General features: G+C 37.3%; 3 protein-coding genes across 3 annotated transcripts; 1 reads left to right on the top strand and 2 right to left on the bottom strand.

The window, feature by feature from the left end:
• Nucleotides 1-626: 626 nt before the first annotated feature.
• Nucleotides 627-3,482, bottom strand: zpcx (zona pellucida protein C; the record flags this gene model as incomplete). Its single annotated transcript, XM_082143991.1, has 6 exons — nt 2,750-3,482; nt 2,503-2,674; nt 2,329-2,425; nt 2,162-2,247; nt 1,988-2,070; nt 627-1,591 (listed from the first exon to the last, which is right to left on the bottom strand). Exons 1-6 carry the CDS (start codon nt 3,045-3,047, stop codon nt 627-629), a joined length of 1,701 nt encoding a protein of 566 aa, XP_082000117.1. The 5' UTR covers nt 3,048-3,482.
• A 98-nt stretch (nt 3,483-3,580) lies between these two features.
• On the top strand, nt 3,581-7,663 carry tmem54a (transmembrane protein 54a). Its single transcript, XM_082143993.1, has 6 exons — nt 3,581-3,726; nt 5,100-5,296; nt 5,510-5,569; nt 5,757-5,948; nt 6,833-6,967; nt 7,206-7,663. Exons 1-6 carry the CDS (start codon nt 3,714-3,716, stop codon nt 7,314-7,316), a joined length of 708 nt encoding a protein of 235 aa, XP_082000119.1. The 5' UTR covers nt 3,581-3,713; the 3' UTR covers nt 7,317-7,663.
• Nucleotides 7,664-8,154: 491 nt separating this feature from the next.
• lck (LCK proto-oncogene, Src family tyrosine kinase) lies at nt 8,155-24,458 on the bottom strand. Its single transcript, XM_082143992.1, has 13 exons — nt 24,146-24,458; nt 21,597-21,700; nt 19,582-19,645; nt 19,404-19,494; nt 19,139-19,240; nt 18,526-18,629; nt 18,159-18,308; nt 17,853-18,005; nt 15,643-15,822; nt 12,414-12,490; nt 9,725-9,878; nt 9,447-9,578; nt 8,155-9,359 (listed from the first exon to the last, which is right to left on the bottom strand). Exons 2-13 carry the CDS (start codon nt 21,693-21,695, stop codon nt 9,154-9,156), a joined length of 1,512 nt encoding a protein of 503 aa, XP_082000118.1. The 5' UTR covers nt 21,696-21,700; nt 24,146-24,458; the 3' UTR covers nt 8,155-9,153.
• Between the last annotated feature and the right edge of the window lie 1,715 nt (nt 24,459-26,173).

Below are 26,173 nucleotides of genomic sequence, written 5' to 3'. Positions count from 1 at the left end.
ATAAGTCATAACATGTTTTTACATTAACTCAAAATAAGTTAAGAAATTCGCAGCTTAAAAAAAATAAAAAAAAGTCTGTCCCAATAATTTACATGTCATTGGTTGACAAATACTGGTTGTAAATACATTGAACAAAACAAAGACTAGGAAAAGTACTTCCAAGGTTAAAATTAAAGTACAGCATGGCTGTTTTGCACATAAGCGATGGAAATGACTGAGAAGTGGATTCAAAAAATAAAACGTTGGTCTGTGAACTTGAGGGTAATCTAGATTGTAGAACAGAATTTGTCCTTTATGACCAAGATTATAAACAACCATTAAAAAGCACTAACCTAGTGTTTGCTGAACATCTGAAGAGCAATGTGAAAAGCTGCATTTCACTATATAAAAGGCTCAACATTACAAGACACCTATATGTTAACCAATTTGAAGTTACTTACCCCTATATCATGCAAATATCATGTAAAACACTAAAGGTGCACTGAAATCCAGGTAGTTATTAAATGACAAAGGAAAAATTTAATGAAAAAAAGCTTTTATTTTTGTTGAAAGTTCAGTAAATACATTGGAATAATTTCACACAAAGGCAAAATACAGGCCACTGATGCATCTTTATAAGATCATAATCACCAGTCCATTGACCTCAGTTGATCTAATAGGGATGAAACTAGACCTTTAATTTCAGAGGAGTCCTCCACCCTCTCATCCTTTTCTCTTTTCTCACCGTTCCTCTCTAATTGCAGAGTCTTGTCCTGTTTGCTCATGCTGGGCCTTTTCTGTTCTTCATAATTGAGAGAACTGGATCCATCTGCAGCTTGTTTCAGACTTAGTTTAGAGTAGAGAACTGGCTCCAATAATTTGGCTCCTTTAGAGCTTTTAAAGACCATCTCAGCCTGTCTGAAAATAACTTCACCCTTATCCTCAGCACTCTCAGAGAGCTTATCTGAAGTAGGGTTGACCAGGGAGTTGTCATTAGAAGGAAAGTCAAATTCAGATTCAAGATTCAGTTGAGGCTGCACTAGGTGACGTACTTCAGTCACAACAGGTTTTCCCTCAGTCTCATGCAGGTGGGCAACGTCTTTAAGATGCCACATACCCAATAGGTCTTCTGCAACATCATGCAAATCCACAGCTTCTACTTTAGCTTTTCCTTCATCCACAGAAACCGTCTGACTCATCTCAGTGCTTTCATCTGGTTTCAGCTTTCTAAAGGGTTCGTCACTTTGAAGGGTTACATCAACAGCATGGTTTTCTGGATAACCAATTTCCACTTGCACCACTGGTGGCAGCTCAAGCTCCATGATGTCTGGTAGCCACATTGAGAAATCCCCTCCCTGTCCCTGGCTGATTATAACCAAACCTCCTCCAAAGCTAGGCTGAACAGGCCAGGGGGAGACATTACCAATGTTTTGCATTGAGCTCCCGGAGAAAGAGGCACCTGCCATGATCAATCTTTTATCAGACAAGTTTCTGGCTGTAGGGCTGGACTTTGTAGCACTGTAGTCTGACAGTGATGTGGCCTGTGGTGCAGATGGCTGATCCTTAATAATCAGGGGGCCGGTGCTTACTACTGCACTCAGGTCTAGAGAAACTGTAAAAGAGACAGTGGAGGTTCATTTCAAAGCAAAACATACAGGGCTAAGCAAGCATTTTTTTCAGTTGGTCCAGCAGCTCTAATACTTGGTGAATGAGCGGTTTAATTTCTCATTTATCAGAAATATTGGGAACACTTTAAGTTTCTTTGGTCACATGAACCAGTTTTTAAATGTATTAACTTTACTTAAATGTATCAACTAGGAGTTGAATCTTCACATTGATGCACTGATATGATTTTTTACTACGAGATCAACAAAATGTAACATTTAACCAAAATGGTAAGTGATAGTATGGTTAACTGGCTTGAAACTCAGCAGGCTATCCTTGATCTTGAGCCTGGACATGGGTACTTTGTTCATTTGAGTTCCGATTAATTTCACTATATACTAACCAGGAAGTTCTGCAAGCTCCAAGCTTCTGCACCTTTTCCCACAACAATCACATATGGAGGTTTGGCCACCCAAGTCAACCCATCTGAAAACAGGAGTTTCTTTTTTTAAGTTCCAAAAGCCTATTAGGACAAAGGTCAAAGAACAAATAAGAGCAAGATCAGATTCCAACTTACCTTGATTTGAGCTTGTTGTAATTGCAGAATTTAGTAACCGATGTCAGACCCACATCAGAAAGATAGACTCTGCAGTGAAGATAAATCTAAAGCAAACAGGAGAGCGTTACAGAGCAAGCTATTGTCAGTTTGTAGGATTGTAATCCTAACTGGGAATGAACACTCACCTCAGAAGACTTTAAACTAGACGTACGAACAACCAAATTGACTACATCACTACGTCGCAACACAAACTTCACCAAAGACTCTTTGGAGGCCACACAGCTGGTAAACATAAAAGTGAAGGCCAAGTTATTTCATAAGTAAATGTAGAGAAAACAGCATTTGTTGAGTTGATCTACCCTTTGTTAATGATAAGGGCAACTTCAGGTTTCTCAGCAGGGTTTGGAGAGGAGGAAGCATGGCAGGACTGGATGTAAAGCTGTTGACCAGGGGCAGGCGAGGCAGACACCTGTAGATGCAACTGCTCTCCTTTGTAGAACACGTTAGTATCTGCTGGATCACTCCAAGATGCTAAAGCAAAACAAATATTAGACAGTAAGACACTTAACTATACCTAATAGGATTAAGATCATTTTAATAACATACAGTTCATGATCCTTAATGAAAAACCATTTCTTCTCTCCAGTAGACCCAGTATATCATATGGCATTGGGAAACCAGATGCAAACCCATCAAAAGTGTGAGGCTGAGGCAGAGAAAATCCATCCAAGAAAGGTCCATCTTCAGCAATGCCAAGAAAGTCAGAAACATGCCAGACATCATTTACCATTCCCGGTGAGTATGCTGAAATGCGGCCATTAAAATCATTCCCGTTAGATGTAACTGGCAGCGCTAGACACGCTATAGCGCAAAAGAAGACAAAAACCACCGCCATCCCAATCATTTAGTTTTGATCTGAGAGAGAACCAGTACAGAGTAATTTACACAGCCACTTTCCTTGTCTTCCTTGTCTTGCCTTCCTTTAAATTGAAGCTGAGAGGAGGATTACAATGTGCAGGTTAACGCATGAATGAGAGTCAGCTTATCAAGTCCAGGTGTTCAGATTTACCTCATCAACTCATCAACGCTGACTACTGATTGGGCTTCTTTATTTTTCTTATTAAATCTTTTGTTTATTTGATTTTTTTTTAAATAAACTGGACTGCATTTTCAGAAGTAAATACCAATTTTGTCATTCATAAATTAAAACTAAACCTTATTTTCATTGTTTTAAAAAAGTTAATAGATCCGGCAAACCCACCAAGACTATTACATATTATATAAATATGGCAAATTCTGATTCACATAGGCTAAATTAACAGCAAAATGTAAAACAACAATCTAATGACATCACAGTGCTCGCATTGGAGACGCTATAAACTCCATGTAGGTTACAGCGACCCCTGAAGAGCGGCCAGCATCAGGTGAGCGCGCGGAGAGGGAGTGGCCATGCACGCACACGCAGGTGAACGGGAAGAAGGAACACAGCCTGAGAGGCACGGTAAGAGGAGAAGATCCTTGAACATGTTAAACCTTTAATTATGACTTCGTCTGAAAGAAGGACTTCAGGATGGTGAATTCGGGTGAGTTGGACATCATTTACACAAGTAAAGTGTTCGTTTCATTTCATGAGGTGGGAGTATGAACAACAGGCTCGCGAACGTGGTTGGGTGTGGTCATGTTTATCTTGATATATCAACGCAGCGCTCTCTCGCTGAATGTTACGAGTTTAGTAATGGCCGGCATTTCTACTAATGTTGCCTACAACATAAAGGATTTAATGTTTATTTCGGACCTGATGTCTTTTTATAGATTTGTTTTGTTTTGTGTTATTATAAATGCACTTCACAGAAAATGAAAATTCCGTCTTCATTTACTCACCCTTAGCTACGTCCTTCCAAACTAGTAACGTTAGGACTTTGTCCTAGGACTTCTGTGTGGAGCACAATAAATAATAGCCTATATTTTCCATGCAATTACAGTTAATATTAACTGAAAATGTGGAGCAAAAACTGAAAGCAAAAACAACATAGACGTAAGTCCATATTCATGTCCACACGTCAAGCCTTCTGGAGCCTTAAAAACAGATATTTACGCTGACTCAAATCACTAGTCTATACAAACTCCAAAACCGATCCAAACTCTTTCGATTTCCAGTCATATTGCAAGTAACTTACAGCTCCTCTTCTAGAAAAAAAGCCTAAAGACCGCTTGTCAATAACATATTTTATTCAGCAGTAAAATCTGATAATCGTAACGCACGCATCTTTGCTTGTTCGTAAACATTGCGGTGTCGCTAATGATGGTTTTGCGTCCCTTTTGATGATAGACTTTTTCAATCACCATTTATCTGTTATTGCATTTAAAATGTTAATGACGATTTTTTTATTGTGCCATAAAAGGAACAACATGAGGTGGAGTAAATGACGATTAAACCATACAGTGAGGATTTAATAGTATTATTCTCCTAAATTATCTCCTAAAAATCTAAATTATGATCTGGTTTAAAGTTTACAATACAGCTGTAAATTGTGAAAAATATATTTAATATTTATAATATTATTTAATACAAATATTTAATTAATTTATTATTTCCTTCATTCATTTACTGGTTTAAAATATTTAAAAATATAATATATATATATATAAATAAATAATAATTTAAAAATGGTTTACAATTACTCTGAGTTTTAAAAATCCAGTAATCACAAATGCTTGAAAGTGTCATGCACAAGTCATGGAAATTCAGGTTTGGGAATTTCATCAGTTATTTGATTTTTAGTGAAGTCATGGGCATGGCACATGAACAGTGTAGTCTCAAGTTCATCTGGATTTCATGGTGCGCAAAGTTCCTTGACATTTAATTTAAATGATGATATGTTGTCTGGTCCTTTATCATCAATGTCCTGCTGTTTCTATGTTTATGGTTCCTTGATGTTGTGTGTGTTTGCTTTAGGTCTTTGTTGTGGCAGTCTGAAGGATGACAAGATCCTGATGAAGATGGGTTTGGGACTGGTGCTGGTTGGTCATGTGAACTTCTTGTTGGGGGCACTGGTACACGGAGCTGTGCTCCGACACATAAATGTGTTCACTTGGAACCAGATACTTGTCTACCCCATCGCCAATGTCATTGCTCTAGTGGCAGGACTCATGGTATGTCTGTCCTCAAAACTGTAACCTATTGCTTGCTTATTATCTCCACATTTCTGTTATGGACGTTATATTTTGTTTGTGATCATTATCCAGTTGCCAGTGATGTGGTAGATGAGGCATAACCAGGTGTGTTAGTTGAAACTTTAAACTAACCCCTTGCACTGAATGAATCCACACTGTAATTCATACATCTGACCATGTTATAACCTGCAGGCAATCATTGGTGGAATTTCAGCTATTGTTCTCTCAAAGAACAAGAAAAACCAGCTGCTGGTGAGTACACATACTCACACTCAATACTGTCCTTTTTGTTATGATCACATTTGTTATTTATGTGTTTTTGCTACATGAGGTTTATTTGCTGCCACTTCAAAACATTCACTTTAAAACAAGTCTTTCTATAGAACAAAATAGAGTATTCATGTATTTATTTCTGAACACTTTTCTATCTTTGTTGCAGAGTTGGTTTCTACTAGTTATGAGTGTCCTGGCTATTCTTTTGGGTGCTGCCTCTGCAGTGGGAATCAGTGTTGCTACAGTGAGAGTCATACATCTGGATGGGGAGAATCTGTTTGCCCACTGCAACCAGTCTGCCATCATAAATTTGTACAGCATCACAAATGAATGCCCCTTTGACCCCACACGCATCTATGTAAGTCAATTTATCTGCAGTCTGATGAGTCCTTGTGTAATCAAATGCAAATGACTGATATGAGTCTCATAAATGCCTTTTTTTTTTAAAGAGTTTTCTCTGTTTTAGTGGGCAACAGTTTTGGTGTCTTAAATGCATCTCAAGCCACTAAAGCAAAGTAAATATATTATAAAACTCATGTACGATCAGATCTTATCCTGAATCTGATCCTATGTTAAAAGTGAGGAACAAAGGCATAAAGGTTAAAACAAATGTGCAAATGTTCTAATGTGTACGCCAACTTAAGTGCATGTGTATAAACTTGTTGCACAAATATACCAGTATTCAAATATTACAACATTATTAATTAAAATAATGAAAATAACTTGTTTATTAAAATATATGTTAAGCACGTAGTATTTACACCCAAAAAAAAGGTTTTAAGCCAGTTATTTATATCTTTTGCTGTAGTGAGTCAGTAGGAAATGTCAGTTTACATGGCCAAACATTCCTTTTAACATTAATCCAGTGAGATTTTTGCATGCACACGGAGTCCGTCAACAGCTTGTGCTCCACACGGATGATTCCGTGCACGACTTTATAAATGAGGCCTCAGGTTTCGGCATGGAATTTTAAAATTGAAAGATTTATTTAAATATTATTCTAAATATTTGGATAAAATTGCTTGCTTATTTATTATTATTAAAAAAGATCTATTCACAAATGCATAAAAGTAATCACAAAAGTATTCACAAATGCATAAAAATGTCATGCATTTTTTGTCATGCAAAAAATGGGACATAATGCAAAATAAGCAAGTGAAAGGAATTCTTTAAAAAAAGAAATGAAGACAATATATATTTACAATATTTAAAATAATATTTAAAATATATTTCTCTCTCCAGGGTACTACATTAATCCTATGGTTTCCATTGATTCTGATGTCAGTGGTGGAGGTTGTGTTCTCCTGCCGCTGTTTCTTGGCCTGCACGTCGTTCCTCCGGATGCGCTGCCCGTGGAGAAGAACTGTTTCTAAAAGGGTAAATAGAACTATATGCGCTTTTCTGATGGAAAAACGTATAATACTTGCAAAGCTGCATAAAAGTAGTGTTAAAGGTTGACTTGCGTTTGAATTGAGTGCAATCAAGACAAATCAGAATTCGATATGAAATCATTTTGGGTTACAGATTGTTTTAAGGGCAATTTTGCATGCCAGCTCCACATTAAACTTGATAAACCTTTGTGTTCTTTGAATGTAATGTAAATGTTGGGGTTTAGGTGCGTGTCCAGCTGCCAGAAGAAAACTCACTGCCACCAGGAGATGATCCAAATGAGGAGGAGCCAGCAGAACAACATGACCTACTTGCTGTGGAGACGAGTGAACTGTAATTCAAAAGTAAACATTACATGAACAATACATGCTTTTCAAAACCGCTGCATATCAGTGGACCAAGTAATACCAAGTGCCAATGCACATAAAACATAAGTGTGTTGCTCACTGAAGTGGCTAGCAGGTGAAGAGAGGCGGTGCTCCGGCATCTAATGAAGCACTAATGATGAGTGTTATTCTTCAGTCTTAAAGGGTCAGACTGCCTGACCAAGTACTATTGTAAAGTGCATGTTTTATATATTAACTTCATGAGCATGTTTGATGTGTGTGTTTGTTACATTTTCTGCACTGATGGGTTTCCTTGTTACATTTATATTAAAAAAAGACTTTTCTATTCGAAACTGAATTGCTTGGACACAGTCTCTATAATTTTTGATAAATATTTATAAAACTATAAATATATATATTATATTTATATTTAAAAACGTTTTCTTTTTCTTTTTTTTTCAAAGGCTGTGTGGCTCTGTTGTTTCATAGGAATATAATTGGCCATGCTTAGGAAGTGATGTTCCTTGGTTTAATTTTTAGCCTGGGCTGCTTTTCCCAAAAGCATCGTAAGCCTAAGTTGATAGTAGAACAATTACCACCAATGATCTCTACAATAAACTTACGATGCTTTTGGGAAACACAGCCCTGGTAAGAATTGTTGGGTTGTTGATGCTTGATCTTGACCCACTCTAGATTTTCCTTTGACCTTTTGATAACCTGTTAACATCAAAGTTGTGAGAACGAAACTAAAAGAAATTTCACTTTAAGTCTGTTAAATAAAACAAGCAGCGGTCAGTGAATCTGTAAAAGAGTTGTCTAAATAGATTAAACGAGACAGAATGAGGCCAATTTATCTCTTGGACTGTTTTACTGGTTCAGTAGTTCATGCAGTTATTTATAAAAAATAAAAATAAAATAGCAGAATGCACAGAAAGCAGAAATACTAAAAGCTCAAAGGGTGAACACAAAGCAGGACATTCACTCATGCATTGAGAGCACACTTACAACTGATGAATTGTAGCCAAAGTTTTTCCACAAATCCATGTTTAAAGGTATAGTTCATCCAAAAATGTTGATTTCTGTCCGTCCATTGACTGCTACAAAACGTTCATAAAGAGATCCTAAAACGAATCCATGTGAATTGAGCAGTTTAGTCCAAAATTTTCTGAAGAGAGACAATCGTTTTATATGATAAACAGATTGAATTTAGGCTTTTATTCACATATAAAAATTCATCAACTCGCACATTATTTGTGGTAAATGGAAGCTCAAGCATGTTCACTTGACTTGTGAGAAGAACCAATGAGGTTCATTCTTGTGTTACACAGCACGTTTGAGCTTCAGCAACAGCCAATGAGATTCATTCTCGTGTTACGCAGCACGTTTGAGCTTCCGCATAAGCTCGCATGTCAATCATGTTTGGTTGAGCTTCTGTTTTTGTTCGCTGATCAATGTTTATATGTGAAATAAAAGCCCAAATTCAATCTGTTCATAAAGTGATCGAGTGTCTTCAGAAAATTTGGACTAAACCACTCAATTCGCATGGATTCGTTTTATGATCTTTTTGAAGCATCAAAGCTGTCAGCTGAGAGACAGAAATTGCTCAGATTTCATCAAAAAGGTCTTCATTTGTGTTCCAAAGATGAACAAAAGTCTGGTAATTAATGACCCAATTTTCATTTTCACTGTTAATCATTGGCTTATTCTCATCAAAATGTCTGTTTCTTTTGTCTTTTTACTACACTTAAAACTGTATTTTGAAATATTTCATTATCAACATTGAGTCTTTAATGTGACCCCATGGGCTGTCATTTTTTTCAAATTCTGCTGTTCATAAGATGAATCTTTTCAGCAGGGCTGCTCCTGGTACTGTCTCTCTGTGGCGGTGAAAAAGTCCTCTAGAACACTGCGCAGGTACTCAAAGGTGGGCCGGTTGTCTGGGCTCTCTGTCCAGCAGTGTTTCATGACGTTATAGAGAGCCTCTGGGCAGTTATCAGGGCAAGGCATGCGGTACCCTCTCTCAAGGTTTGCGATCACCTCTGGGTTTGTCATCCCTGAAAGATCAGGAGTAACAGTGAAAAGAAATCCTGAGATATGGCAAAATGAGGTCAAACAGGAAGCACATAGAGCTGGTTTGTTACCTGGATATGGGATTCTTCCATAAGTAACAATCTCTGTCAGCAGTACTCCAAACGACCAGACATCTGATTTGATCGAAAAGGTGCCGTAGTTTATGGCCTCAGGTGCAGTCCATTTGATAGGAAACTTTGCTCCTGTGTGATTTTACACATAAGACATATTTTTAGGTGTCTTTTAAAGTTTAGCAGCCAGACTTTCTCGCATATACAGAGATTCTGTGGTGATGTAATCCTAAGGTAAATTGACAGAACATAGCATGATGCAGCTAATGCTACCTTACCCTCTCTGGCAGTGTATTCGTTATTTTCGATGAGGCGGGCGAGGCCAAAGTCAGCGATCTTGCAAATGAGCTCATCAGACACCAAAATGTTGGCAGCTCTCAGGTCTCTATGGATATAGTTCTTCTGCTCTATGTAAGCCATTCCCTCTGCGACCTGCAGGGAGCAGTAAAGTGTTAATGATAAGGCTGTGTGTGATTTATGGGTATGTTTAGAATAGCATACTACCATGCAATTATTTCTGCAGTATTTATGTATACCATGCAAAGTGTTCATGAAATATTAAGATGACGTACAACATTTGGTGTATATAATAGAGAATACTGCACTAGATGCTGTATCTCACAATGCGCTTTGCTTTACTTGACCTTCTATTTCCAGTGTAAAAAATTAACTGCAATTAATATTTGTAAAAAAAAATCGTATATCTCCTCCTTGAATCATTATTTTATAAAACAGTCAAATGACTATAAAACACATTTTATTTTAATTACCCCCCTCTTATTCTCACCAAGGCAGCATTCATTTTATCAAAAATACAATAAAATCAGTCATAATGTTAAATATTATTACAATTCAAAACAACAGTTTTTTTGTCTTAATATTTTTTAAATGTCATTTATTCCTGTGATGACAAAGCTGATTTGATAGCAGCCATGATACACGATTCTTTGATGAACTACGTTCAATAGAACAGCATTTATTTGAAATGGAAATCTTTTGTAAAATTATAAGTGTCTTTACTCTCACTTTTGATCAATTTAACACATACTTGCTAAATAAAGGTATTAAATTCCTTTTTTTCTTTTCTTTTTTTTTATGATGGAATGTGCAACAACATGGTCAAGTGATAACAATATTGCATTCTATAACAGTTTATTGTTGCATAAAAGTTTCACATACTATTTTTACAAAACCGTACACAGTAGGCAAGTATTTCATTCCGAACATAACACACGTTGCACAGACAGACAGAGGTCAGTTCCTGAAACAGGGAGGGTTTTGCTTTAACTTCCTTTGATTTGACTTTTAACCTCCACTGCTCCACTCCACCCAGCACAAACCCATAGGTTTCATTCAGAAGGTTGGTTTGCTGCTATACTTCCTGATGCATCATCTTTCTTATTTTCCCCATGTTTAAGCTAGCTCCAGTCTTGACTGATCTCAGAACAGTGATGGCTGCTGAGCTTCTCAGAGGTCTGCTATTTCTGACCCAGATGCGCAGAATGAGAGGGAAGGACAACGGTTCTCCCAGATCAGCTCTTTGGTGTTCCTACCATGCTCTAAAACTCTTTCACAAAAAATTAGACTGTGGTCTATGATAGTGGCCAGACACTATCGTGTGTGTGTGTGTGTGTGTGTGTGCAGATGCGTTATCGGTGAATGATGCATGATGGTAGTGTGATTTTGCATTTGTTGCAACGCCGTACAGATTTTTCTATAGAGGATGTTGCACTATGACACCATGTGCATGCTTGTTCAAGGAAGTGTTACACAGACCGTCAAAAACGTGTTGGTTTAATGTGAAAGTGCCTGACAGTTTTGCATAAGTGTGCAGGCATGTCTGTGTCTGTGTGTTGATAAGAGGCATGTAAGTATAGTCATTTCGCCAGTACCTTTTAAAAGCCCTGAATGATCTTATTCACTTTATGGAAAAGAATAGCTGAAAAATATCACACGGCATCTAAGCTGATCCCTAAAGCAAAACGTCTCTTTTTAATGCTTTAAAACATTCCATCTCTCACTTTCCCTCTTATCCTTTCTCCGCCAAAATTTCATTGAATATCTTGAAAAACGACACCATCGTTTCTTCACATTACCAAGAAAGAGAGAGACCATCTCCTTACATCTATCCCATGTCACACGATCCCTGTGAACCTCTGACCTGCAACACTGCTCAAAAACATCAGTGTTTTTTCATCTTCACACTCCAATCACTTACACACTGAGCACATGAGACACTAGACATTCATACCATGAGTGATCAAGACCATCTGATAGCCTAATTTTTAACCCAATCAGTCGATTCTAGGAGTAAACCCAGAGCTGAATCAAAGCGCAAACTCTCTACTAAGAAAATTACAGTCTGTTTGTCAATAGCTCATGGCCTCTATCAGATTCTACACTACCGTTCCAGCCAGAACTGTTCCCATAGTAATAAGATATTCTCAATGAAGCATGGAGTGTCATTAATTAGGTCAAGAATTACTGTGACCTAAATCAGGTCCTCACAATCTATATGTACAATATTTCCCTGCAAACAATCAAAGAACTGTATGTTTGCCCAGTGAATGTAAATGTAAAGTAAGAAATAATTTATTTTCTACACTATATGTGAACACATTTATATTGTCTGTTCATCTAGTCGGTTTATAGATTGGTGTGGGTAGTTGTTGTATTAAAAAGTCTAGACTTGTTCCAGCACACACAGTCATGCTCATTGTTAACCATAAGATTAGGAAGCAGAACAGCAGCTGAGCAATGCTGACGTCACCAGCTTAGAGACAGCGGTCAAATAGAGGAATGAGTGATAAACTGACTACAAGGGTCTGAAGAAATGTAGACTTGAGCTTGTAACAAGTAGAAATTTGGGACAGTTTGTTTCCTGTGGGGCACAAATGTCTCACCCCTGATGTTTTGAGCGCAGTATTGACACCCCCACCCCCACCAAAAATGATATGGTCAGCCTACCTGGGCGGACATGTCGATCAGCGCATTGATGGTTAAATTACATCCTTCTGGAGTCTTCAAAAAATCCACCAGGCTGCCTAAAAGTCAACACGACATTTTAACATACATTTATATACAGCAAAACAAGCCATGACAGAATTTAGTAACTTTGCACCGTAAACCATAAAATGTTAAATGTGCTTGAACAACAAAATTGGCTTGAAACTATGAAACCTAGACACTAGTTGGCGCTAGTGAGATTGACCAGGGTATTTTCCACTCCCGGCATGCACTGCAATAGTCTGAATAGAAGGTTAAATGTTAAAACATTTTATTTATAGTTCGTAAGTCTTCTGTCTTGTCTTCAGCAGCCTTTTTTAAACATTCTTTTACCACAACTGAATGTTACCGGAAGCACGCTCTCACCATCAGTCATTTTAGTTCAAAGGCAAAAGGAAACAGCAGAAGGATGAATGCTGTTATTTTGGTGCTTAAAACGTTCTGTAAGCTCTTCTCAAAGTTACCGAGAAGCGCAAACAACGGCACTCAGATTAGATCCAAGAACTAGAACATAACAACTGCAGGAAATTAGTGTAGCCAGTTTGGATCAGTCGCTGAGACGTTTAATGTTAAAGGCCAAAGTTGTTGCTTTTGAGACGACAGGCTGTGTTGGAAAAAGAAGAACTGACTGACCCTGAAGGAAATTCCCACAAAGGTGCAGCGGAAAATGCCCCGTTAGGAACTCTAATATCATGCGCCGTACACATTCCTTTGATCTCAGATCGCGTTAGGGTGTAAAATTCAAGGTCGTGGGTTAAGTTTAGATGAAGTTCCAGTGTTTTTGAATCATTCTATCATTGTCTCCATTGTTAAAATGACAGAGGGGTGGAAAAGGGGCACATCAACCTCTTCTTTAAAATAACAACACAGACAACAATTGGACTTTTAAACACATCACATGGATTCCAAACAAAGAATTGGGAGGTTTACAAGCTGAGCATAGTGTTCCATCAGCTTCCTTTAAGAGGGAACACAAAGCGGGAGCATTCACGAGCTCTGCCATCAGCTCGCTGACGTTGTAGTAACGTGGCTGTTCCTCTTAGAGTCTTTTGTTACTGTCGGCGTCAATATGACATTCTGGAGGCTCAACAATCCTCTTAGGGCAATGAGACCAACAAACAATCCATACTGGGTTACATATGGAATAACGTGCATCGTAATACGCTTGTGATGACGACCCAAGGTGCTATTGTTGCGTTAAAAAGTGAAAAGATAGGGTGTGGATGTCTTTTCTGTGAACACCTGTGACCATGGTGGCCCATTTATGTGTCTGATTTGTTGTAGTGAGTTTCTGGGTTGGCTCTGAATTAGAAAGCATTCCCGATACTAGCCTATGGAACAAAGACTTTCTTTCTATACCTCACATTGTATCTGCCCTTTCCTCTCTCTCTCGCTCGCTCTCTCACTTTCTCTGTCCGTCTGCTTTCTGCCTCGCTCCGTCTCTTTTTAATGTGATGGAATTCACGCTATAACTGTGACCCTGCTTTCTATGTGAGGCCTGTTTTGATGGTGCTGTGCATTGTTCTAAGTAGGTTGCAGTGAGATGCTGTGTTTGCATGAGGGTTTTATTATGCATTAGTAGTTAGAGAAACATAACGCAACAGAGCTGCAGTTATAAAGATCTTTAGCTCCTCTGAGACAAACTGCTGTAAGGGCGCATTTGCTTCTCATGATTAAAGGTTTCTCAGGAGATATCGCAAAAATAAAAGGGAACCAAACCATATTATAGCATCTCAAGCCTTTAGTTTAAAGAAATGGTTCACCTAGAATTAAAAGTTAATCGCGGTGCTTTAAATCTGTATGGTTTTCTTTCTTTAGTGGAACACATTTCTCTCTTTGAAGGAGACATTTTGAGGAAGGTTCACGCTGCAATTTTCAGTATAGTCAAAGCAAATGGAAACCAATGGCTGTAAAGCTCCAAAAATGACAGACATATTCTAAAAGCCCCATAAAAGTAGTCCTTAGGACTTGTGCAACATTTTCCATTTCATTTGAAGTGGTTTTATGCCTTTTTTTGAGCTTGACAACAGAAAAAAGCTGCATAAACATTCTGTTAAACATCTTTGGTGTTCTACAGAAAAAAGAAAGTCATATTGGTTATGAACAAGGCTAAGTGAATGATGACAGAATTTTCAATTTTGGGTGAACTAATACTGAAGAAAGGAGTGGTAACAGGGATGGAAAATTGTTTAAAAATGTTTTGAAGAAATGGAATTTCTCAAATGTGCATCAGACCTGAGTATTACAACAACAACATTCTGAGAACTAAAATAGAATGATGTGACACAAAACACAAGGAATTGGACATGCGTTCTACAAAACTGAAGTGGGTCATTTTATGTTCTAGATAGAACACTCAAGGTGGGAATGCCAGATATGAAACACAAGCTCTGCATGCATGCCATTTACAAGAGTGTTACGAGAGACGTCAGAACCGCTTAGTGAACAATGACTGGCATTATGAAGGAATAAACATCAGGGCCGTAACTACCACCTTGACGGGGACATGTCCCCCCAAATATTTAGATTAGAGGTTGAGTTTTACTGTAAGTTTGAGATTATCTGTAAGTTTTACTTTTGGTCCCTGTCCCTTCTTAATCTTGAAGTGGCGTTGTGTGTAAACATGATGGTTATTGTAGTTCTAGACTAAATGTGAGCGTGCATTTACTCATCTCACTTGCACGAAAAAACGTACTTATTAAAAGACGATATTGTAATGCATTACTTTTCAAAGTAACTTTCCCCAACACTGGCTGTGCATTCATCCATATAAGAAAAAGAGGCAGACCACATGTTTGTAAAGTAAAAACACTGCGGTCAATGAAAGAGACCGAAAAAAGTCATTCAGGTGACTGACTGAGGGACGCATTTTGAGATGCCAGTATCTTCAAAGCCGTGAGAAAGCTTTGTTTTCATAGAGCGGACACAACTGTTGAACTGCTGTGGGTTTTAACACACTAAAACAACGCTCAGACAGTGCTCACGGCTCTGATACTACTCAGACTTGTTAGATCATGAAAACCTGATGAAAATTTAAATGGAAGTCACTCAATGAGAGTGTCTGTGTTTTGTAAAGAACGTTCAGGTGAAAGCAGGGATGAATCATTTAGTACTATGAAGGATTTGTCATTTCATTGAACTCTCCCCTCCTTTGTTTGAACGAGTGTGTAAGTGCATCTGTGTGTCTCACCGTTCTCCATGTACTCTGTGATGATATAAATGGGCTCCTGTGTAACCACAGCAAAAAGTCGCACCAGTCGAGGGTGCTGCAGGGTCTTCATCAGGTTTGCTTCAGCCAGGAAAGCACTCATGGACATGGTACCTGCCTTGAGACTCTTGATAGCCACTCGACGGTTGTTGTTATACAGCCCTATAAAAGGAGAGAGAGAATAAATGATTTATGTCTTATTTTAAAGGGGTAGTTCACCCATATGAAAATTCTGTCATCAAGTTTCTCATATTGTTTCAAACCTGTATGACACAAAAGAAAAATGTTGCCAACCCTGCCCATTGATTTCCATTGTGAAAAATCTCAAAATTTCTTCTTTTGTTTTCCACAGAAGAACAGTCATATTGTTTTGGAACATGAGGGTGAGTAAATTATGATAGAATTTTATTTTTTGTATGTTTGAACTATCCCTTTTAGGCTCAATAATCTGATTCTCAAAAATAAACATGTAGAAGCTCATTCACCAAGAATGATTTACTTGAAACAAACTATTTCATTAAGGTCTGAATTTAATCTTTCTGTTTGGATCACATACTTATAAAAGATTTTAGAAATAAGTGGCCATGTGAAAACTAATGCTACTTCCTTATCATGAGAGTGTTTTTGCATAAGGGTGTTTGTAAAGAATTTGCTGTGTGAGAAATTCACAATGTTTTCCTTCACTGAGTTTCTTTGGCTTCACATTGTCTGACTGCTTGATAACCGGTTGACTTTATTTCTATGGGCTTGATTTATGATGTTATCTCACCAACGAAAATAACTGAGGTTTAATGAACAGAACGGTCCATTACACGGAACAGTTCTTTCCTTTGAATAAAGAAAGTCATTCACTGCAAAAAACTAAACAAAATGGCAGCTATGATGCGGGCTCTCGTGGTCAGTTGCTATGGCAACCAGGGACAGGAAGTGGTAAAAACTCAAGCATTGATGTGACTTCCATAGTTCTATTTTTAGGGTCAACACAAGACAAGCATGATTTCACTGCGGTAGTTTGTTTATGTTTGAAAACTGGACACATTTAAATCTTCTCGACATATGAACATATGGGTTCGGTAGGTCGTATATGATGATGTTACTGTAATCACAAAACTGCAGCATCCTGTTGGTAACTAACAAAAATGTGTATCATAATTAATATACTTAATATTCTAGATCAGTTCTCAACTGATCAAGCCCATTGGTTGAGAACCAAATGTCTTCTCATTTTTTTCTTCAAGACTGGTCAATTACATTAAAAGATAGTTTGGTCTAATTTGAATCCGAAAAGAAAGACTGATTAGCCCTGACTAACTGCTAGTTCATCAGACACAGTCTTAACTTAGTGACTGTTTAAGCAACTCGCCCCAAGACAACTTGTCACTCATGAGATCGCATGCTATAGCAAACCACAACAAACATATTAATACTACCAGTTTCTGTTTGGAAAACAAGCAGCTTTGTCATAATTACATCAGAAATAAGGAAAATATCTTAGCCTATATTGCGGGGCTATGAATTTTGTCCAACACAAAAACGGTCTAAACGGTTGAGAATCTCTGTTCTAGATAGATAAATACAATAGCTACCACAAATGTGTTCATTTCACCCAAAATTCATCTTTAAAAGTTATTCAAGATGAGTTACGAATGCCTTTTGTTAGTTGTGTTGTGTGTAAAGAGTGAGTTTAAGCACACCCATGAGTATGATTGTCTTAGATCACAGGATGAGTGAGACCAAAATGCTGAATCTGCCAATTTACAGTGCTCTGACTGACTTCAATGCTGAACATTTGTCAAACGTTTCAACAAGCTTACTGTATTTACAGTTATGATATGCCCGGCGGTTGCTGAGACACTCAAAGAGCACCACATACTCTTTAGCCTGTAGATGCATGTTTATCAATACCCTTTTATGATGGTACAATTCACAATGTTTGCTCACACTCACAAACATTTCCAGACAAGCACAGACAGACCTGGCCAGGCACCTGGATGCTAAAATGCATTTTTTTGGGGGGGTATTCTTATACTGGTGTTCCAAGTGTTCTGACATGGTCTCAATGTCCATAAAAATATGTGAAAATATGCTTTATGTTTATTCATCAAGAAAGTAACTAAATCGATTACCATTAATCCCCACTATAAAAATACTCAATTCAGTTGTTGAGAAATAGGAAGTAAAACACTTCTTACCCATCCATACTTCTCCAAACTGCCCCTGCCCCAGCCTGCGCTCTAGAATGAGAGACTCACGGGGAACTTCCCACTCATCCTGCCACCAGGGCTTCTGAGGGGCTCGGGTCTGACACGGTTTCACCAGGCGGGTGCATAGTCCATCAGCCTCTCCTGCACAGAGAAAGATAAACAAATCGTGTCACTTTTCAACAACACTACATTTGAGCTCTTATAAACAGCCTGATCGAACTGTTCTTGTCTTACGTCTTTATAAATAACCTGACAAGTGATTTGTCTAAGGCACATATGAACACCCAAACATACGTGAATAATGTTTGACCAGCTCTGAGAGGGAAGTGAAGGAGATCTTGGTGGTGATGTAGAATCCGCCTGCGTCCAGGTTGCGGATTCTGTAGTGCTTGATGATGTCGCCCTGTGTATGGTCAAGGTCTCGCACAGATAGGGAAAAACTACCTGAGGCACCAGAACAAGAAGACAATCAGAGGCTGCCAAGTGCACATACAGTCACACATCTACTTTCACAACACTGAATTATTATTCTTTTATTTACTATTTTATTTAGTCATGTGTCTTGGCATCGGGACTATGGAACTGTGGCACTGTCTGATGTGGCCACATGCTTTTGTGTTTGTTTTTGTTGTTGTGTGAGAAGCAATGCGTTGTTTCACACCTGGGCTGGTCTCACTCTCTCTGATGAGGAAGGAGCCCTGCGTGTTACCAGGAGCCAGTAATTGCCTCATGGCATCGTTCCTGGAGAGATTTTTAAAGAACCACCTGCAACACAGCATTATTGTCATTTTATTAGGGCTTTGGCTCATTAAGCATCTCATTTGGATCATTTATTTTGAGTTTAAATTGTTCTGAAGATACAGGGTTGGGGCGTTTCACTCCTCCCACGCTCAAAAGAGAGACACTGAATATACGCAGAAATGTGGCATCAGCAAGTACTGGAGTGGTTTAGCATAGTGATGCTCAGAAACTTGTGTGATTTGTGGGAGTATTTTTTTTTTCTTCTCTTTCCATTACTGTGTAAATCAACTGTCATAAGCGACAAGGGATACCCTGAATGAATCACCTTTCAGCCACAGTTTTGGACGTCATTTCCCAAATCTCATTGTGGGGGAAGCTGATTTGATCTTTTCTTTTCAAAACCCACAGCAGCTGATCTGCATACATTTAATTGTGATTGTGTGGATATGTTTGGGTATACATGAGTATTTGTGGATTTGTTTGGGTATACATGTGTGTGCGCTCCGAATACAATTGAACGTTACATTACTTACGGTTCTGTCTCAATACTGTTCAGTTTTGCTACAAAATTCTGTGGTATGTATCCCTTCTGCCCGGTAAACAGAGACTCTGCCATGTACCATTCAGGATCATCGCTAAGAAACACACATATACACATACCAGGACAGTGTTTTAAAGCACATCAAAATTTAAACAGGGAAACATTTAGTTCATTTCAACTTCTCAAAAACCCAGAAGTCAACAATGTTAGATAATCGGCACAGAGTGTCAGTCTGTTTTAACATAGGCTTTGCTTACGCATTTAGGACTTTCATCTTCTCCCCTTTCTCAAACGCAAGGTCGTCACTGTGGCATGGCTCATATTTGTATACGGCTACCACTATGTTTTCTGGAATACAAAGATGACAAGAGTGAGCTATCTGAAACACACATTAAAGAGAAAAATGTAGGACAGGTGTTTAACGTATCATCTCACCTGGAAGAGGAGATGATGGTGGAGGCGTGTACTGGGATGGATACGGAATCAGAGGATCAAAGTTCTGTGTGAGAGAGAAAAGAGAGCACAATGTCAAAAAATTAAATAATAATATTAACTGCTAAAACTAAATACTAAAACTGCTATCCCTCAGTATTTTTTTAAAAAGCTTATTTAATATTTGTGTTTTTAGAATTGTAATCATTATATATATATATATATATACTGAGGGATAGCAGTTTTAGTAATGAGCTCTTTATGATATCAAAACCTCAATATTTGGATCCGTTCATCAATGTCAATAATTTAATAATGTCATAAACCAAACAAAGCCACTTCCCTTTAAACAGGGTGGAGCTGTTCTTATTTACTTCTCTCACAGCCTATGAAACAACAACCACAGTAAAAGTAAACATTCCATCATTCTCATTATGCCATAACAACATGTGTTGTTCTCATTAATTTCTAAAAACAAATCACAAGGAAATGTGTCTCAGATTTAGCTAGAAGTTTTAGTCTCCAATTGATAACCAACACAAAGGCACATTTCCCTCAAATTATGTAACCCTGAATGGGTTGACCCATCTAAACAAAGAGTCACATCATCGCAGACGGACCACAGAAGGAACAGATACAATTAATTAATATTTTTTTAGCCACAAAGAATGTGTATTCGAGCCTAATTTAATCAGAAAATTAAATGAAATAAGTAATTATCCACATTTTTTAACTACACTAAATTAAACATCAGGCAATTTCAGATTAAGATATCCCCTGACAAATTGTGCGATTATAACATTAGTCTGTAAAAGATCTAAAAACTACCCGTGTTAAGAGGGGATAATAAACTGCTTGAGTTAAAAATAAAACAAAATGTGTTGCCATAGACACAGATGTGTAAAAAAATAACTTGGGTTGTGTTATTTTTATCACACCAGTTTTGAGAGTGTGGGGTCAGTGGTCAACCATATTTAACCATGTTTAGAAGATCTACTGAGATTGTCAGTGTTTTAACATAGGCCTTGCTTACGCTTTTAGGACTTTCATCTTCTCCCCTTCTCAAACCAAAGGTCGTCGTTTATCAGTATCATAAATCTTTTTCCAATTTATTTTACTCAACTAAATTAAACATCTTGCCGATTCATATTGAAAGATCACCTGAAAACACACATATTCCATTTCAGTTTCAGTTAAAGGCATTTTTCAAAAATGCTTTGTGTAGCACTTTGTGAGACATTGTTGTGTTTTGCCTTATGTTATAAACCACATAAATTTGTAATGCATGTCTTTAGTGTAGAGAACGGCTCCACCACTTCCTTTCTCTCTCGTCTCCCTACATATTTAGTGACTTCTGTCACTGTCTCACATTACAACCTGCCTGCTCTTAACAGTCTTACAATTCCGAAACAATATATTAATTGAAGAAAAAAAAAAGAAAAAAAACCCTGCAACTTTTTCTAATGCTCAGTGTGTGAATTATTCAATGACTTCCATGGGGATTCCTACCGGAATTTTTGTGGGGTGCAGAGATCTTGGTTCTTCAAGCTAAATATCTTGTAACGACACTAGCACAGCTTGCTAACCGTAAACGATCTTACATAGGTTTAGATAACAAACCACTGAATAGACCTTCTCACATTTCCGAGGTTCTCAGAAGCGGAAATCACCGTTTTGTGTAAACTTCTATAGCGGTGAATGGGAGATGATGGCAAATATAATTTTTTATATCCAAAAATGTTAATATAGTGTTTTTGTGACGTGTAAATCTATAATATTGTGGAAAACAAGGAAAGCACTGCTTTGTCGCTATACCTGCCGATACTTTTTCCCTTCCACTTTGAAACGGATCCTAGAGCCAAGAGTTGTTATGGTTACAATTTCTTTTCGCGAGCGTCTGTTTAACCCAAATTATAATCTAATTTAGTGGTTATTGATATAAATTGCATGTGAAAAGAAAAAAAGAAGTATTGTAGTTAACTGTGCCATAATATTCTCTTTCGCAGACACAGACGTACCTGACTGGCTGGAGGCTTTGGACAGTTACATTGATCACACCATTCATCTGGATGGTAGGAGAATTCATCATCAGGATCAAAAGAGCCGCAGTTCCCCATATTTACTAAAAATGAGAGAAAACAGAAGATGAAGATGACAACTATCATAATTCTGACTGTAATATAGCCTAAATAAATTCATTTATATACATTCGTAAATGCAATAAGTGCATCGATCTAGCTTCTGGCAAACAAAATCAGGGTAGTGGCTAAATAAACAAATGGGTAATAAATAAATATGTTTTGAAATTTATTGTGTGTATATTTTTTTTATTTGTTGGCATGCTTTCTCTTTGAGTTTAATTACTGTAGTTGCATTAAATAATGTGTAGGACTGCTCACTTTAAAACAAAGAGGGAATTAATGGAGAGTGTATTTCCTGTTTTATCAGAAAAAAATAGAGCCAAAAACATTCAGTTTATATATTTTACCGTTTCTTTGTGTCCGTGGGTTAAGCTGTCTTAAAAAAAATAACACAAAGTTCTGGACCAGATCTGTAAAGGAGGTTAATCCTCTTAATGAATTCTAGACCCTTTTTCCAACTTGCACACATAAGTTTCAGACAGTTTTCTTAGTGAACGATTTGGGTGTATTTTTCACTTGTCTTGAACATTATGTGTTTTGCATTACGAATATAGAACATTCATTTAAAAATCCATGTACATAAGTGTTTGTAAGACTGCAGCGATGTAGTTTATCCATATGTAAACACACAAGCCCAAAAGCAATTTCATTTCCATTAAACGGACAAATAATCAGAGTTCATGTGCTAACACGATGTGTATGTCTCTGTGGGCTTTGGACCCGTGAGAAACTGTGTTGTTGGGTCAGGAAAAGCTCAACCCTCTGGGTCAAACTGAACACTGTGAGCTCCTGGGACTGTTTGAGAGAACAGCTCAAATCAAAGCAGGATCTCTAAACAGAGACAAGACTTTCCACTGACCTCCGGCCTAGCTGACCCGACCAGTATCAGTGCAAATCAGTCTCGAGAGATGCACAGCTAGGTCAAATGTTTTGGGTTCAGATTGCTTTATGAAGAACCAAGCATAGTTAATAGTTTGTATAATATAGGTGCTCCTAATCACTTAAAGGGATAGTCAGTGGGGTCCAGTGTTGTTTTTGCTTTATTTTATGGACAAAAAACACTAAGATATTTTTCCAAATAAAAAATGCAGGACAAAGAAAGTCATACGAACGACATGAGGGTGCTGATGACAAATGATTTTGTGTTCATAGGCCTCCAGATTCTCCTGTTACATAAAATGTGTTTTTATAGGTTTGAAATAAAGTCAAAGATATCAAATGCCTTTGGAATCCCAATCACAAGTTTTTCACATCACTGTGCACTGTCTCAGCATTATGCTGGAGAGTAAACAGAGGTCAAGAGGTCAAGACATGAGGGATAAACTTCACTGATTCACACCAAACAGTCAAAGTTAAGCCAAAAAAAATATGTTTGTATTTTGCCTTCTTTATTATATACAGAGCTGTTGTTTTTTTATGTTATTTTATTTTACCTCAGTTTTAGCGGTTCTCCTGCACAAGAGAAAAGTGTAGCTACTATTTTATGACTGACACTTACCCTAAATCAATAAATCAATAAATGATCTTAACATACATCATGATGGTTTGATTTGGATTAGGAATAAGGCAAGAATGTAATTTGTAAATTAAAATTTAAAGTAACTGCCTTTACCTAGTAGGAAGGCAGGGATTTTCCTTCTAATCGCTTCCCCAGCATTTATGAAAATCCAATTTTCAAAAAATAAAAAAATAAAAATGCCACCATTGATAATCTTTGAGGATTTTCTATTTTACTGTTTTAATATTATGTGAAAACTCCATCTAAAATCACCCCTAGTGATGGAATCAAAATTTTAATGTAAAATCACGCGATTGTTCTTGACTGACCTTTAGGTCGAATACGAAAACAACACAACCAGCGATGACATACATTATATTATCACTATGTCATATTTCCTTTGTGAATTACTTTGCAAATTAAATAACAAATTGTTATCGCTAAGCAGCCGACAGCGCAAACGTGTTCTAGAAATTTCAATTTGAACTGTGCAGAGATATTATTTCAATCCGAACACACACACATCTACTTTTCTGCTTCAGAATAGTAATATTTTATACCTGTATTTAAATTTTACATGATTAATTCACTGAGTGTTCTGCAGCATTTTTTTGAGAAAATAAAATAGCAAATATATTAGCAAATATTATGAGCTCATTTTAAAACTCTTTTATGTTTTTTTTTTGTTTTTTTTCTTATATTTTAAGCCTTATAAAATGATTTTTTAAAAGTATAATCTGCCCCATCTATCTCAGACTGTCTCAGGCTTTAGGTTTACCTTGAAAAAAGTCTCATCCAATAAATCATTCAATGATTTAAAGTAGACTGCCAGAGAGTAGCCTACCGGTCTGATAACCTGTACTCATTCAAATTCATCTGGGCCTCGATTTAAGTGAAGAAAAAGTAGCAACCCGCTAGTAAAACTCACCTTTTCTGTTGACAGAAGATGCTGATATCAGTGATGGGCCAGTTCAGCAGGCATTGCCATGTCTTTAGCTTTATATTTTATGAAGAACACATGTTTCCACAGAGCATCTTAACCAAGATTACGAACAAAACAACGAGATCTGTAAATCTTCGGCGTGTTTCGATGACATGTGCTGCTAAAGTGTCAAGTTGTGTAAGTCACGTCAGAGTTTGACTTCCCACCTTAACAAAGGCACATCATTTGTGAAAGCATCACTCTTGCTCTCACACACACACGCACACACACCACAGTGGTGCAGAGCAAGCTGATGATAGAGCTTCCTGTCGTTGAGGTGTTTGAGCTGATATTTAACATTTTTTTAAGCAGGTGCACACTACTCTGAGCAGCTGGTGTCATTGGAGTGAAGGATTCTGGGTCAGGACTCCACTTGTCACCTGGTTTTGTCGCGCCATTATGTCAAAGAGTGGAAATGTTAACGGCACTCATGGGTTTTTGGCTTGTACTTGTACTAAATAGAGCCACAAAACATAACATTTGAATACTCATGCTTAAAAGTGTTACGTACATTGCTACATATAAATGCATCATTTGTGCCCATTTGCACAAGAAAAAAATAAAGCCTCTGATTCACTTTGAATCAAACATTATTTGCTCTGTTACAGAGTAGGCCTAATATGCAATTTGCAACAGGTATATGCAATAAACTAATATGCAAATGGATCATTTTGAAGTTAAGTCAATTTTACTTTTTTTTCAATCAGCTTCTTGGAGATGATGCTAACCCATCTCATGTCTCTCTTCATTATCTGTCTCTTAAACCCGTTCGGTGTCTCTCTCTCTGTTTCTTGCTCTTTCTTCGAGCAGACCGCACACTTTTGTTGTGGCATCAGGCTGCAGATAGTGCATGCATTTGCAGGAAGTCGCAGCCCAAACATTCAAAGGAAATGAGGTACATTCTTAACTTTTCGACTGCAGGAACACTCATCTTAATTTAGACACTGACGCCCAAGCCTCCTCTGTCATTTATATTTATTTTGATTTATGTCAGTCAACTGAAACGTTTGACCAGGTTCTTCATGTGGTGCAATCCACTGATCACAGCAAAAATATGAATTTCATTGTGGTTGGGGGGTGGGGTGGATACAGTGAATAGATAAATCATATATTGGCCTATTACTCAATTAGAATCCCTCAAAAAATGAACCACATATGGGGTCAGTTTTGCAACAGTACGTCGAATCCTGGATTTCTTGTTTAGTTTTTGGTTCTCAATTTGAGTAAAAGACTGAAACAATTGTTTTTCCATTCTTTGGCGGTCTTGTGGTTGAGAAGAGGGGGGGTTTGAAGGAGGGGGGATGTTGAGTGGGGCAGATCATCTTAACAGACAGTTACATATTCACAGTTACATCTCTTGTGAGAGCAAATGTTCATTTGATGATTTGAGATGGTGAATCCATACCAAAACTTTTCAAACTGGGGTTCTTGGAGATCTGTGGAAAATGTTAAATATTCAAAATATTTGATGTGCTTTAACACAAAAACTAAACTAAGAAAATATGCATAGTTATGTGATAGATGATCATTTCTCCTTCTTTGCAACATACACGTTCAAAAATAATTCAAGAATTTTATTTGTGTCTGTTTCTAGGGAGATTTTCTTCGCCATTGTTGTCTTTAGCTTACGCACTAATTATACGGTACTATTTTCTGTAAAGCTGCTTTTGAAAAATATGAAATACATTTTTTATCATTATTATAATAATTGTTACAAATTTTAAGTTATATAAATTATTATACATATTGCTTTGCAAATATGTTTTTAATATTTTTCATTTATATTCTAATACTGGGTTGAAAACATATTGCATGTAGATACTTAAAAACATAAAGTAAATAATTTTTTTCAGATAATATTTCAATCGTTTATTTTTGGCTTTGTTAGAAAAGGGGTCCCTCACAAGGGGAGCATCATATTTGGCAGTCCTTGGCCTTAAAACTTTTGAAAAACTTGTTGTAGCACGATTTTGC

The sequence above is a fragment of the Leuciscus leuciscus genome (genome assembly GCF_965113295.1).
Source record: "Leuciscus leuciscus genome assembly, chromosome: 17".
In the NCBI taxonomy this organism is placed as follows: Eukaryota; Metazoa; Chordata; class Actinopteri; order Cypriniformes; family Leuciscidae; genus Leuciscus; species Leuciscus leuciscus.
Note: the sequence above shows the minus strand (reverse complement) of the source record. Positions and strands in the feature narration are given on the sequence as shown.